Source organism: Gopherus flavomarginatus, chromosome 3 (assembly GCF_025201925.1).
Source record: "Gopherus flavomarginatus isolate rGopFla2 chromosome 3, rGopFla2.mat.asm, whole genome shotgun sequence".
Taxonomy (NCBI): domain Eukaryota; kingdom Metazoa; phylum Chordata; order Testudines; family Testudinidae; genus Gopherus; species Gopherus flavomarginatus.
In genome coordinates this window covers 17003559-17016222 of record NC_066619.1, presented here as the reverse complement: position 1 = coordinate 17016222, position 12664 = coordinate 17003559, and the positions used below count along the sequence as shown (strand labels likewise).

At 43.0% G+C, this 12664-nt stretch overlaps 1 protein-coding gene across 1 annotated transcript in view; it reads right to left on the bottom strand.

The window, feature by feature from the left end:
* Window positions 1–12664, bottom strand: part of LOC127046996 (tetraspanin-36-like) — a 47924-nt gene that overhangs the window by 17052 nt on the left and 18208 nt on the right. Inside the window, exon 2 of the mRNA XM_050944783.1 lies at window positions 2147–2338. Coding sequence (XP_050800740.1) covers window positions 2147–2338 — 192 coding nt within the window. The remainder of the gene's footprint in view (window positions 1–2146; window positions 2339–12664) is intronic.

Here is a 12664-nt window from a genome sequence, read left to right as displayed (position 1 = left end):
CTGACAGGTTCACCTTCTTCTCAATCAATAAGCATTGGTCACTGCCAGAGGTAAGACACAGGATCGGACCAGTGCTTCATTACATCCAATGTGCCAAATCCTCTGGTGCTAGTATATAAGACTTGTCAGTTTTGCAAGAACACTGTACTTATTACTGAGGAACTGAAAACTAAGTACCCATTACTATTTCCTCTGTAAATGTACAGGCAGTTCTGTGTATCTTTCAAGCTAATCCTACATCACAGCTCATTTTCCCTAACCTCACTGAGAGAACTTCCCATGTTCTTAAACTGACACAGTTTTCTTTTCACTAATACAGGAAAAGCTTTCCAATAAAGAAACCACGGGGCAAAAAAGAAACCTGGCACTTCTTGATGATCAGATCCTCTGCCTTGTGACCTGACCGCTGGAATGGGCAGGTGATCAGGGCACTGAACTGAGGGTTTAGGGGGGTAGAAGACCTACACCATATCCTTGGCTCTGCTAATGATTTGCTGTGTCACTTTGGGAAAGTCACTTCACTGCTCTGGGTTTCCATCTCCCCTTTGCAAAATGGGGACAACAATACGTACACACCTTTACAAAGTGCTTTGGGATCTACTGAAGAAAAGTGGTAAGTACCATTACTAGTGCACCCTACACAACATCATGAACAGAGTGGCGGGATGGTGGAAAGATTGTGAACTAAAGCAATCCATTTTACCACAACTGTTAGTCATAAGATGAGGCTCAATTTGTTCCTACTCCTAAAGAATGAGGCATGGAACTGAAGGTGGAGAGACCACCTTCGCGAAACAGGCTGCCTCTAGGCCCTCCCTGTAACCAAGAACCACGGACACCATGAAAGTTTGTGCGCTGACCCAGTTTTGAAAGCTAATAACAGAGTTGCCTATCATCCTCAAGTCTTCAAGACAGTCCCAAATTTTGTGGGTCTGTCTGTCCCATGTCTTCCACAGCAAGTTTATCGAGTGCTTAATGAGCCTGAGATTTGTTATATTAGACAGAATATCAATCCTTTGTGACGCATTAATGTTGCAAGATGATACAGACGATTTACTGCACTGTGATGTCACAGAGATTGGGCTACCCTGCTGGGTTAGTGGCCTATACCTTAGGCCTTAAATACTCAAAGCTCATGCAAACCAGAGGTTCAGATCCTAGTAGGGTTCTTTCAACCCTTCATTTCTTCTGAAGTAGAACCAAATTCCACATAATTTACTCTGAGGATCTCTCTGATGATTCCTTTAAAAAAAAAAACACAAGATCTTCCTCTGTGCTGTGTGGACGAGGATGCCATTGCACTTTTTACAAGAACAGGGGTTTGCTCTGTGTGCCTTTGGCCAAATTGAACAGCTTCCTCATCCCTGATATTGTGCAGGGCCCACTATCCCAGAAGGGTCTTTACTGATGCAGCAGGTATTTATGACTTCAGATTGGTCCTTAGCTTCAGAAATTTGCACTAGATTTGTGGAAACTGTTTACACAGAAACTTCAAACCACCTAAAACATGCTTGGTTCCAGGTTTTATTACAAGCTCAAAACAAAGACCTAGTCTACACTAGGAAAAAGGTTTGCTGATATAGTTATCCCAACAAACTACTACTACTCTACCCTACCCAAAGAGTGCTTTTGCCAGTATAGCTCACATCAGTTCTTCAGTTCAAATAAGTGATACTGGCAAACAGACTCTTGTTGGTATAACAATATCTATGCTAAGATTTTTGCTGATGTAAAAATGTCACTAAAAATTACACCTCTGACCAATATCATAAACCAGCATAAGTTCTAAGTGTAGACCTGGCCAAAAATTAGGTTCTTTAAAGCTGCTTTGCTAAAGCAGAGCTAATGAACTGACACCAAATATTTGTGAAATAGAAGTGCTATGTTCCATGCAGCACTGCTCTGGGCACCTGCAACTTATCATGTTCCAAGTTTTCTTTCTGTGCCTGAAAAGTGGCTGTCAATCTATTTAGGTTTTACACAGTCCCGTCATTGTAGTACCAATCTAAGGCCGTTTAATGAAATGATGAGTCATCCGCAGTAGAACCAATGCATTGCAGTGGAGCTTGACTCTGCCCAGCACCTCATTTAGCCAGCTTTAGGGATATTGTATGAAACGGATTATGGCTGAATGTGCAATACTTACAAGTCCCAGCCCAACACGTGACTCCCGGATAGTGGCACAGCAGCCAATCAGCCCAATGATAAACATCACTACAGCAACACAAATGATGATCACTGCTGGCAGCATGGCGTACTTGTCCTGCACGAAGCTGTCATAATTCTTGTAGGTGTTAATAACATATCCCCCAACATAGCCAAGACCAGCTGCTGCAGCCTGAAATGCAAAAATAAAATATCAAAGGGTTATTTGTTCAACGTCTTCCTGGGATAATAAATGGAGAAACTATTGGCCTTTTCATTGCAGTCACTATGTGATGAAAAGACCTGTAAAAATACAGTGGTCTGAAAGTAGCAACTAAACCAAACTCTCACACATAGATTAAATTTAGTTCTGGCATCAGCAGATGCAACAGCTAGTATCATTAGTGGGAGCTGTACCTGCTTATATCAGTGCTGAATTTGCCCTAGAGGCATTAGATCTAATTTTCAGGAGGATCATTGAAGAGTTGCACAAAAAACAAGTACAAAAAGTCCTGCGTATCTTTCATAGGGACTCACCTATTTCAACTGTCTGTATTATGAAAAAAAACCCTTAATTTATAATAAAATAATAATAAAAAATAACTTCTTGCCTCAGCTGAGCTCTCTGGAACCCGCAAAATCTGTTGGGATGTGTAGATCTGCTAAATCTTGGAAATATGTAAGAAATTCTAAAAGTTTTTGTTTATTAACTATGTTTGTGGTCTTGTTGTGATGGAGTGGGGGATTTTCTTATTTCCTTAATTGTTTGCATGAAGAGTGTGGGTGACTCGATTTTCCTGTGTGTTGCTGGTTTAATGAGGTGGTGGAAGAGGGTGTTAGTTGTTGCAGAGGACCAGGTGTGACATCCCCTAGCAGGCTGGACCCAGAACAATGGCCTGGACACAGTGACCCACAGGCTGCCCCATTTTGGCAACCAACCCAGTGGGAGGACAAAGGAGCTGAGGAGAGAAGGCCTCGGTGATCTGTATTTTTATCTATGAAAAAGCACCTTGAGAATTGCATGTGTCATCTTTGTCACGTGTCTGATTTAATCTAGACCTTAAGCTCCCCGAGGCACTTATTATTTACTTGATAACTGCTGTGTTGACCTAGGACCCAGTCATGCAGGGTGTTGTGCTTTCTCAGCTTCCATTGATTTTAATAGATCAGTCCTCTGTATGTATATGTGTAAAGCTTAGGTGTATGATCCATTAACGTCAATGGGGGTTGCAGGCGCTCAGCACCACCAAGAATTGTTCAGCACCTCTCATGATGGGGTCCTACATATTTACGGTGACTTAAGGAGCTTAAGGGCTAGAATAAAAAAAAAAAAGATGTTTCCTCATTCTTAAGCACAGCTGACTCCAATGATCATGGGGATATTTCTCCAAGACTTGTTGCATCAAGATTCCTGCCTAGTACAGCGAATCCTTTATCAGCTTAAAGAGCCCTCGTGTTGTGTCTCTGGTCCATCACAAACAGCTCTTCTACTGTGCTAAAGTTTATCACTGGTGTTAGTGATCCTAAATCTATGTAGTGCTTCCCTCATCACAGATTATTCCAAAGCCCTTCACAGAAGCTGGGGCTGTTCATGACCATGCTGAGCACCCAAAACTTCGACTGGACACGATGTTGCCCATGTAAAAGTCAATGAGAGTTTTACCATTGATCTCAATGGGAACAAGACTGGGCCCACGGAGTTCAATGGGAGCGGATCGTGCTCAGCATCTTGTACAAAGTACTCACCACCTCACCGAACTGCGCCCTTTGGCCTAATACTGCTCTCACTGAAGTCCCAACAAGGGCTTTGCTACTAATTTCATTGGGAGCAACCCTGGGCCTGTTGCGAGCTTATAGTCAACCTAAACCTAGGGATCACTCACCTCCCAGTCCAAGGCAGCCTCTGCTGCGGTGACATATACATTTAACAGTGCACCAGCAGTTCAGCTCAGCTGATACCAGGCACTTCCTACTCTTGATGACATACATTCATTTTAATTGCACTCAGAGGAATTCACTCTTAAAGGAGACAATCACGATCGCTGGGATGCTGTTGTCTAAGAAACAACAATCTGGTCCCTTCCACATGCCTAACCAATATTGCACTTTGCTATGGGAGAGTTCTGAAAGTCTGTGGGTGTTTAACCGTCACTATGGAGTTGTGCATTATTTTTAAAGATGATTTTCTTCTGGAATTGCTCTATTATTTACCCTGCAGGAGCTTCAAAGATCATTTCATTCCTTTTCTGAAAAGGGGAAAGCCAATGCCCACACAAGTTTTCAAACATCTGAAGAAATCCTTCTGGAGAGTAATTCCCCGCTAGGAAATTTGCACCAATTAAAGTCAATATAAGAACCATTTATCAGAAGAGCTCAGATGTCTTTAAAAGCCATTACATGCATCTGAGGAAGTGGGTATTCACCCACGAAAGCTCATGCTCCAAAACGTCTGTTAGTCTATAAGGTGCCACAGGATTCTTTGCTGCTTTTACAGATCCAGACTAACACGACTACCCTCTGATACTTTAAAAGCATCATCACCCTCACTCAGAAACATGAACAACGGACTCTCAGCCCAGTGAAATATGTTATTTGCCTCTCAGGAGGAAGCAGATTAGTGCATCTGTCCACATACAATTGTGTTTGCATAAATTAAATGAAATAAATGTATGTGATTTTATTACAAATGAAAGATATCAGATTATCACCCTTGGAGACTGAACTCCTTTAACCAAAGGGTTGCAGCAGCATGGGCATAACACAAAAGCTTCCCCGCAGAGTCCTGTCAATGTCTCAGAATTGATGTGGAGAGACCATCTCTCCAGTTAAGGTGAGAGTTCATCTGTTCAATCACTGACCTCCCTGCTGAGACTACTAATACGGTGCCAATGATTTCTGTGTTGCTGGCACCTGTACACTGGACACTGGATCAAAGCCACCATTATCATATCACATAAGCCACACTTGGATTTAGGGTGACCAGATGTCCCAATTTTATAGGGACAGTCCCGATTTTTGGGTCTTTTTCTTATACAGTATCCTATTACCCTCCACTTCCTGTCATGATTTTTCACATTTGCTGTCTGGGCACCCTACCTGGATTTGACTGTGCAACCTAGGGGTGCAAGAGTATCCTGTGGTCCATCAGGTTTGCCAGTTTAAAGTAATTTAAAGTAATGTCCATAATACTTAATACTAAAACATGTTGATAGTTCCCACCATGTGTTAACCTCCTTTCCCCAAGTCTGCTGCATGTCCCTCCTTTATTTTCAAGTGCAAGGTGCATCACTCATTTTAGACCTAAAACTACTTTCATCCCACACAACTCTGGTGTTATAGCTCATTGCTCATACCTATACATTACTGAGATCAGATTAATTGAATAATTAAACTGGGGTTGAACTAAACCTTATGTGTGCTAAAGACATTGCTCCCATGTCCTTCCAAGACCCCTGCTCCACTGGGGCTGAATTCTGGCAGTCCCTTCTAATAGTATGATGATGAAAGAACTGGGAGAGGAACCACAGGTTCACTGCTGTTTCACCTCCATCCTGGTTCCTCCAGAATCCTATGAGTTGAGATCTGCAGCCCCTCCATGCACTGAGCCACAAGGCAGTATTTGAGCTCCAGGGTCAACGGAGGATGTCTGCAATTCTAGCACATGCCTCCAGCTCTATTTGTGGCAATTACCTATTCGCCCTTCTTGGAAAAATTGTGGTCCTAGCATGAGAAACTTGCACAGGTAGCCATGAAGGGAACTGCACAGATTCACTTGGGCTAATATAAAATATAGGCTGAGCAGAGCACTCAGTTTGTAGAGAGGAAGTAAAGAGAGTCAGAATTTGATGGCTGGTGTTTCCTTTGAATCTTTAGCATACATTTTTTAGGACTAATATTTTCTGGGACTATCAGGTAACACGCAAAGTCCAAAAAGCCAGCGCTACACATTTATGGATTTGAGTGGTAAGCAGTGAAGGCTTGGTCCAAAATCCACTGACATCCATGCAAATACTCTCATTGACTTCAAGGAGCTTTGGATCAGGCCCTAAACACTGGCAGTAGGTCTGGTCGAGGTTGACTATAAAACTTGTCGTATATCAGACAGCTGTTTTATAAAAAATTCAATTTCAGGTTTATTTTAAAAATATCAGATTTTACATTTCAATGTTCCTAGTCAGGGAAAGAGAAAAACTTCATTCTCTGATTGTTATACTAGAACCAGACTTCACTGGTGAAAGGTGTCAAAAGCTCGCTGTGCAGGAAAGTTAAAAGCCGCCCGGGCAGTAGGTCATCCAAGTGAAATAATTCCTTTAAGAATATCCAGCATTGTGTGTTCTTGAACATGTCAGATTTAGCAAAGTTTCTGCTTTTCTAATTCACTTTCAGGTAAGTGAAGGATGCAAAGAAAATTGAAGATTCAGAAAATGAAAAACCTTCAGGGAAACTGTACTTTTCCACTCTTCATTTTAAGTTTTGCAGCGATATGACAAACTACAACCACATTGATAACAGCAACATATTGAGACACTGTTTAAGTGATGGAGACCACCCTCGCTAGGGTGAGTTAGGACAAAAAGGCCTGGGGTATTTTTTTGGGGGGTGAGGGGAAGGAAGTGGCCCGTGGAAGATTTTAATTCATCCTCTGCTTAATTTCTCTTTAAAAAATACAAAACCACAACAACTGCGTGTGAATTTGGTGCTTGCTGTTTTATAGTTCTTGTACAATATTATAATCCAGAATTTAATTATTATACCTAATTCCTTCTGAACTGCCTTAATCAACAGGCAGGAGTCAGGCGAGAAGGTGCAGCCCTTTTTCTTAACTACACCATCACTTATCTCAATCTGACTCTAAACATGGAGGTTGGGATTTTCAAACGCGCTCAGAATTGGCCTCTCTCTGCTCCCACGGGAGTCATGGTGAAATACCCATCCACTTCCACAGGAGCAAAACTAGGCCAGTGCAGAGCACTCTTGAAAATCTTCTCACACACCCGACCCCAGTTCCTGCAGGGCATAGTCAGAGGGATACCACAGGTACTGGCACAGTTACTCCCACATTGATAACTTGGTACCTCTCCTTTTGAATGCAGCACATTTACTTGTTGTATATTTCTACTGGTCAGAAGTGACTCATAACAGGCTGAGGGTGCAATGCTATGGGAAATTGTGCTCTTCATCTTACTGTAATTAAATCTGGGTGTGCCTGCAGAGCAACAGGATGGTGGCTTCTGAATTGTCTGGGAACTGGTAAAAGAGGCTTGTTTGCTCTCTAAAACTGCTTGAGATTGTGTGTTTAAGTACTTCTGGGAAAGTCCAAGGAGGTATGTTGTGATTTATTAGTATATGTCAATTGAAAAAAGGTGCTTAGTTGATAGTCGTGAAGAGGGAAATCTTCTAGGAACAACAGGTACAGACTGGCCAGTGGGAGTGGTACTTGAGATACTTGTTTCACCCCAGGAGCTCAGCACTTAAAAATGAATCCTATTGTGAGTAGCACTACGTAAACCACTATTCAAAACACACACTGGAACTTCTACGTCTTGCTTCTGGTCATGCTGGAAATACAGGGAGCTGGGTTGTTCTCATAGAATTTCTGCAATGCTGCTTCCATGCAAAAATGAGAAGTGTAGTGACACTTGAAAATGAAAGAATGGGTTTCAAAGTCATTAAGTGAATATTTTTGGAGCCCCAGAGAAAAGAGTGACAAGGTTGAAAGCAAAGTTAAACCACAATGGTCCAAATTCCAATTATAGCAGCTTCGTCTGTCCACACTGTGGTGCAGTTACACCAGCAACTGGCCACTAATGGCTGAAATCCCCAGTCTAGACAAGATTTAGGAATGAAGTGAGGCTGGATGCAGCTGGTAAAAGAGAACCTCTCACTGAGCAAACATGATTATTTTGTTACTTAATTTTGTTGTTGTTATTCTGATCTACGTAAAGCCATTGTAGCCATATGCAGAGGCATTATGCTGACTGGATTCTGGAAGACGTAACAACCTAACACTCCCCCAATTCCCCCCCCCCAACTCCCTAGCCTGATTTTTATTCCTTTGATCGCCTTCTAGGGCTCCCCAATGAAACACAGAATCATAGAACTATAGTCATAAGGAACCGCAAGAGTCATCTAGTCTAGCCTCCTGCCAAAATGCAGGATTTGTTGTGTCTAAACCATGCAAGCCAGATGGCTATTCAGCCTCCTTTGAAAACTTCCAGTGAAGGAACTTTCACAACCTCCCCAGGCAGTCTGTTTCATTGTCCTTGTACACTGTCATTGTACAGTTTTTCCTGAGATTTAATCTAAATCTTCTGTGCTGCAGTTAGAACCTATTGCCTTCTGTCCTGCCCTCTGTGGCAAGAGAGAACTACTTTTCTCCATCTTTCTTATGGCAGCCTTTCAAGTATCTGAAGACAACTATCATGTTCCCCCTTAATCTCTTTTCCAAACTAAACATATCCAGTTCCTTCAGCCTTTTCTCAAATGGCTTGCATTCCATCCCTTTGATCATCTTTGTCACTCACTTCTGGATCCTTTCAAGTTTCTCTACATCCTTTCTATACATTGGTGACCAACACTGGACACAGTACTCCAGCTGTAGTGCAGAGCTAGAACGGTTCTATCATCTCCTGTGACTTACATGCTACGCCTCCGTTAATGCAACCCAAAATTGCATTTGCTTGTTTTGCAATAATGTTGCATTGCTAACTCATGTTGAGGTTGTGATCCACCACAACTCCCAGATCCTTCTCAGCCATGCTGCTGCCACACCAGTTATCCCCCAATTTGTATTTGTACATTTGTTTTTTCTTCCGTAAGTGTAACACCTTCCATCTGTCTTTGTTGAATTTCATTTTGTTGTCTGTTGCCCAGTTCTCCAGTTTATCAAGATCCCTTTGAATTTTAGCTCTATCCTCCAAAATGTTTGCAAACCCTCTCCAGCTTCATTTCATCTGAAAATTTGATCAATATGCTCTCTACTCCTACATCCTGGTTATTAATAAAGATGTTAAATAAAACTGGACCCAGAACAGATCTCTGTGGAACCCCACCTGAGACCTCCCTCCAAACCACATCATTCCATTAATAGTTAGCCTTTGTTAGCGATTGTTTAACCAATTATGTATCCACTGAATGGTAGTTCCACTGAGCTCTCCAGCTTACTTATCAGAATGTCATGTGGGACTGTGTCAGAAGCCATGCTGAAGTCCAGGTATATTATGTCCATCACATTATCCCTATCCACCAAATCAGTTACCCTGTCAAAGGAGGAAATCAAGCTGGTTTGGCATGCTTTGTTCTTGGTAAATCCATGCTGGCTGCTCGTGATCCTTCATCCTCCAGGTATTTGCAAACTGAATGTTTTATACATTGCTCAAGTAGCTTCCCAGGTATCAAAGTCAGACTGACTGGTCTATAGTTCCTGGCGCCTCCTTTCCCCTCTTTTTAAAGATAGGCACTATATTAGCCCTTCTCTAGTATTCCAGAACCTCTCTTGTCATTCACAAGCTTGGAAATATTGTTGCCAGTGGCTCCAAAATTTCTTCAACTCATTCCTTCATACTTCTTTCAAACCTGAAGAGCACATCCCTGAATAACCATTCCCACAGAAGAAGCTAAAGAGATGGATGAATGAAATCTCTATGTTAGAAGATTTATTTCACAGCTGATCGGAGAGACAACAAAGCTGTGATTATTGCTGCTTCCCCAGCCATAATGGCTTGGATTGTTCACACAGCTAAAGCCAGAAGGATTTGTTTTTCTTACCCCATGTCTGCATTAGTCTGATTGAAAGGAGAGATTGTAAATTATTTGAGAACCAAAAAACCCTACTTAGAGTGAAAAACATGGAGCTAAGAGAGGGTGAAGCAATGGTAACCTCATCTTCCTAAACTGATCATCAGTGAGGCAGAGTGCAATCTGATTCATTGGGGCTGATACTCCAGTGCTCCACACCTGGTGTAGTCAGACAGTCATTTGCACTAATGTAAAGCGGGGGTAAAACACTGCCATTCTGATATGGCATAAATGACCATAAAAGGTGCAGGGCAATGATGAATTGGAACCATTACCTTCTCCTTCCAAAACAGTATGACCAGAGTCCCTCTCTAACCCCATAATACGCACAGTAGAATCATAGAATACCAGGGTTGGAAGAGACCTCAGGAGGTCATCTAATCAACCCCCTGCTGAAAGCAGGACCAACACCAATTAAATCATCCCAATGAGGGCTTTGTCAAGCCGGGCCTTAAAAACCTTTAAGGATGGAGATTCCACCACTTCTCTAGGTAACTCATTCCAGTGCTTCACCACCCCCCTAGTGAAATAGTTTTTCCTACTATCCAACCTAGATCTCCCCCACTGCAACTTGAGACCATTGCTCCTTGTTCTGTTACCTGCCACCACTGAGAACAGATGAGCTCTATCCTCTTTGGAACCCCATTTCAGGTAGTTGAAGGCTGCAATCAAATCTCCCCTCACTCTTCTCTTCTGCAGACTAAATAACCCCAGTTCCCTCAGCCTCTCCTCAAAAGTCACGTGCCCCAGCCCACCTAATCATTTTCATTTCCCTCCGTTGGACTCTCTCCAATTTGTCCACATCCTTTCTGTAGTGGGGGACCCAAAACTGGACATAATACTCCAGATATGGCCTCACTAGTACTGAACAGAGGGGAATAATCACTCCCTCAATCTGCTGGCAATGCTCCTACTAATGCAGCCCAATATGCCATTAGTCTTCCTGTCAACAAGGGCACACTGTTGACTCATATCCAGCTTCTCATCTACTGTAACCCCCAGGTCCTTTTCTGCAGAACTGTCGCTTAGCCAATTGGTCCCCAGCCTGTAGCAGTGCATGGGATTCTTCTGTCCTAAGTGCAGGACTCTGCACTTGTCCTTGTTGAATCTCATCAGATTTCTTATGGCCCAATCCTCCAATTTGTCTAAGTCACTCTGGACCCTATCCCTACCTTCCAGTGTATCTACCTGCCCCCCAAACTTAGAATCATACGCGAACTTGCTGAGGGTGCAATCCATCCCATCATCCAGATCATTAATGAAGATGTTGAACAAAGCCAGTCCCAGAACTGACCCCGGAGCACTCTGCTTTATACCGGCTGCCGACTAGACATTGAGCCATTGATCACTACCTGTTGAGCCCGACAATCTAGCCAGCTTTCTGTCCACCTTATAGTCCATTCATCCAATCCATACTTTTTTAACTTGCTGGCAAGAAACCTGTGGGAAACCGTATCAAAAGCTTTGCTAAAGTCAAGATATATCACATCCACCGCTTTCCCCATATCCACAGAGCCAGTTATCTCATCATAGAAGGCAATCAGGTTGGTCAGACATGACGTGCCCTTGGTGAATCCATGTTGACTGTTCCTGATCACCTTCCTCTGCTCCAACTGTTTCAAAATGGATTCCTTGAGGATCTGCTCCATGATTTTTCCAAGAACTGAGATGAGGCTGACCGGTCTGTAGTTTCCTGGATTCTCCTTCTTCCCTTTTTTAAAGATGGGCACTATATTTGCCTTTTTACAGTCGTTCGGGACGTCCCCCGATCACCATGAGTTTTCACAGATAATGGCCAATAGCTCTGCCATCACATCAGCCAACTTCCTCAGCACCCTTGGATGCATTAGATCCAGACCCATAAACTTGTGCATGTCCAGCTTTTCTAAATAGCACTGAACGTGTTCTTTCACCACTAGGGCTGCTCACCTCCTCCCATACTCTGCTGCCCAGTGCAGCAATCTGGGAGCTCACCTTGTCTGTGAAGACCGAGACAAAAAAAAAGCATTGATTACTTCAACTTTTTCCATACCTTCTGTCACTAGGTTGCCTCCCCCATTCAGTAAGGGTCCTACACTTCCCCTGACTTTCTTCTTGTCGCTAACATACCTGTAGAAACCCTTCTTGTTACCCTTCACATCCCTTGCTAGTTGCAACTCCAATTGTGCTTTGGCCTCCCTGATTACACCCCTGCATGATCAAGCAATATTTGTATACTTCTCCCTGGTCATCTGTCCAAGTTTCAACTTCTTGTAAGCTTCCTTTTTGTGTCTAAGCTCACTAAAGAGTTCTCTGTTAAGCCAAGCTGGTCGCCTGCCATATTTGCTATTCTTTCTGCACATCAGGATGGTTTGTTCCTGTGCCCTCAATACGACTTCGTTAAAGTACAGCCAGCTCTCCTGGACTCCTTTCCACCTCATATTAGCCTCCCAGGGGATCCTGCCCATCAGTTCCCCGAGGGAGTTAAAGTCTGATTTTCTGAAGTCCAGGATCCGTATTCTGCTGCTTTCCTTCCTTTAGTCAGGATCCTGAACTCAACCATCTCATGGTCACTGGTGCCCAGGCTGCCACCCACTTCTTCTTCCTCTACCAATTTTTCCTTGTTTGTAAGCAGCAGGTCAAGAAGAGCACGGCCCCTAGTTGGTTACTCCAGCAATTGCACCAGGACATTGTCCCCAACATCTCCAAAAACTTCTTGGATCGTCTGCGCACTGCTGTATTG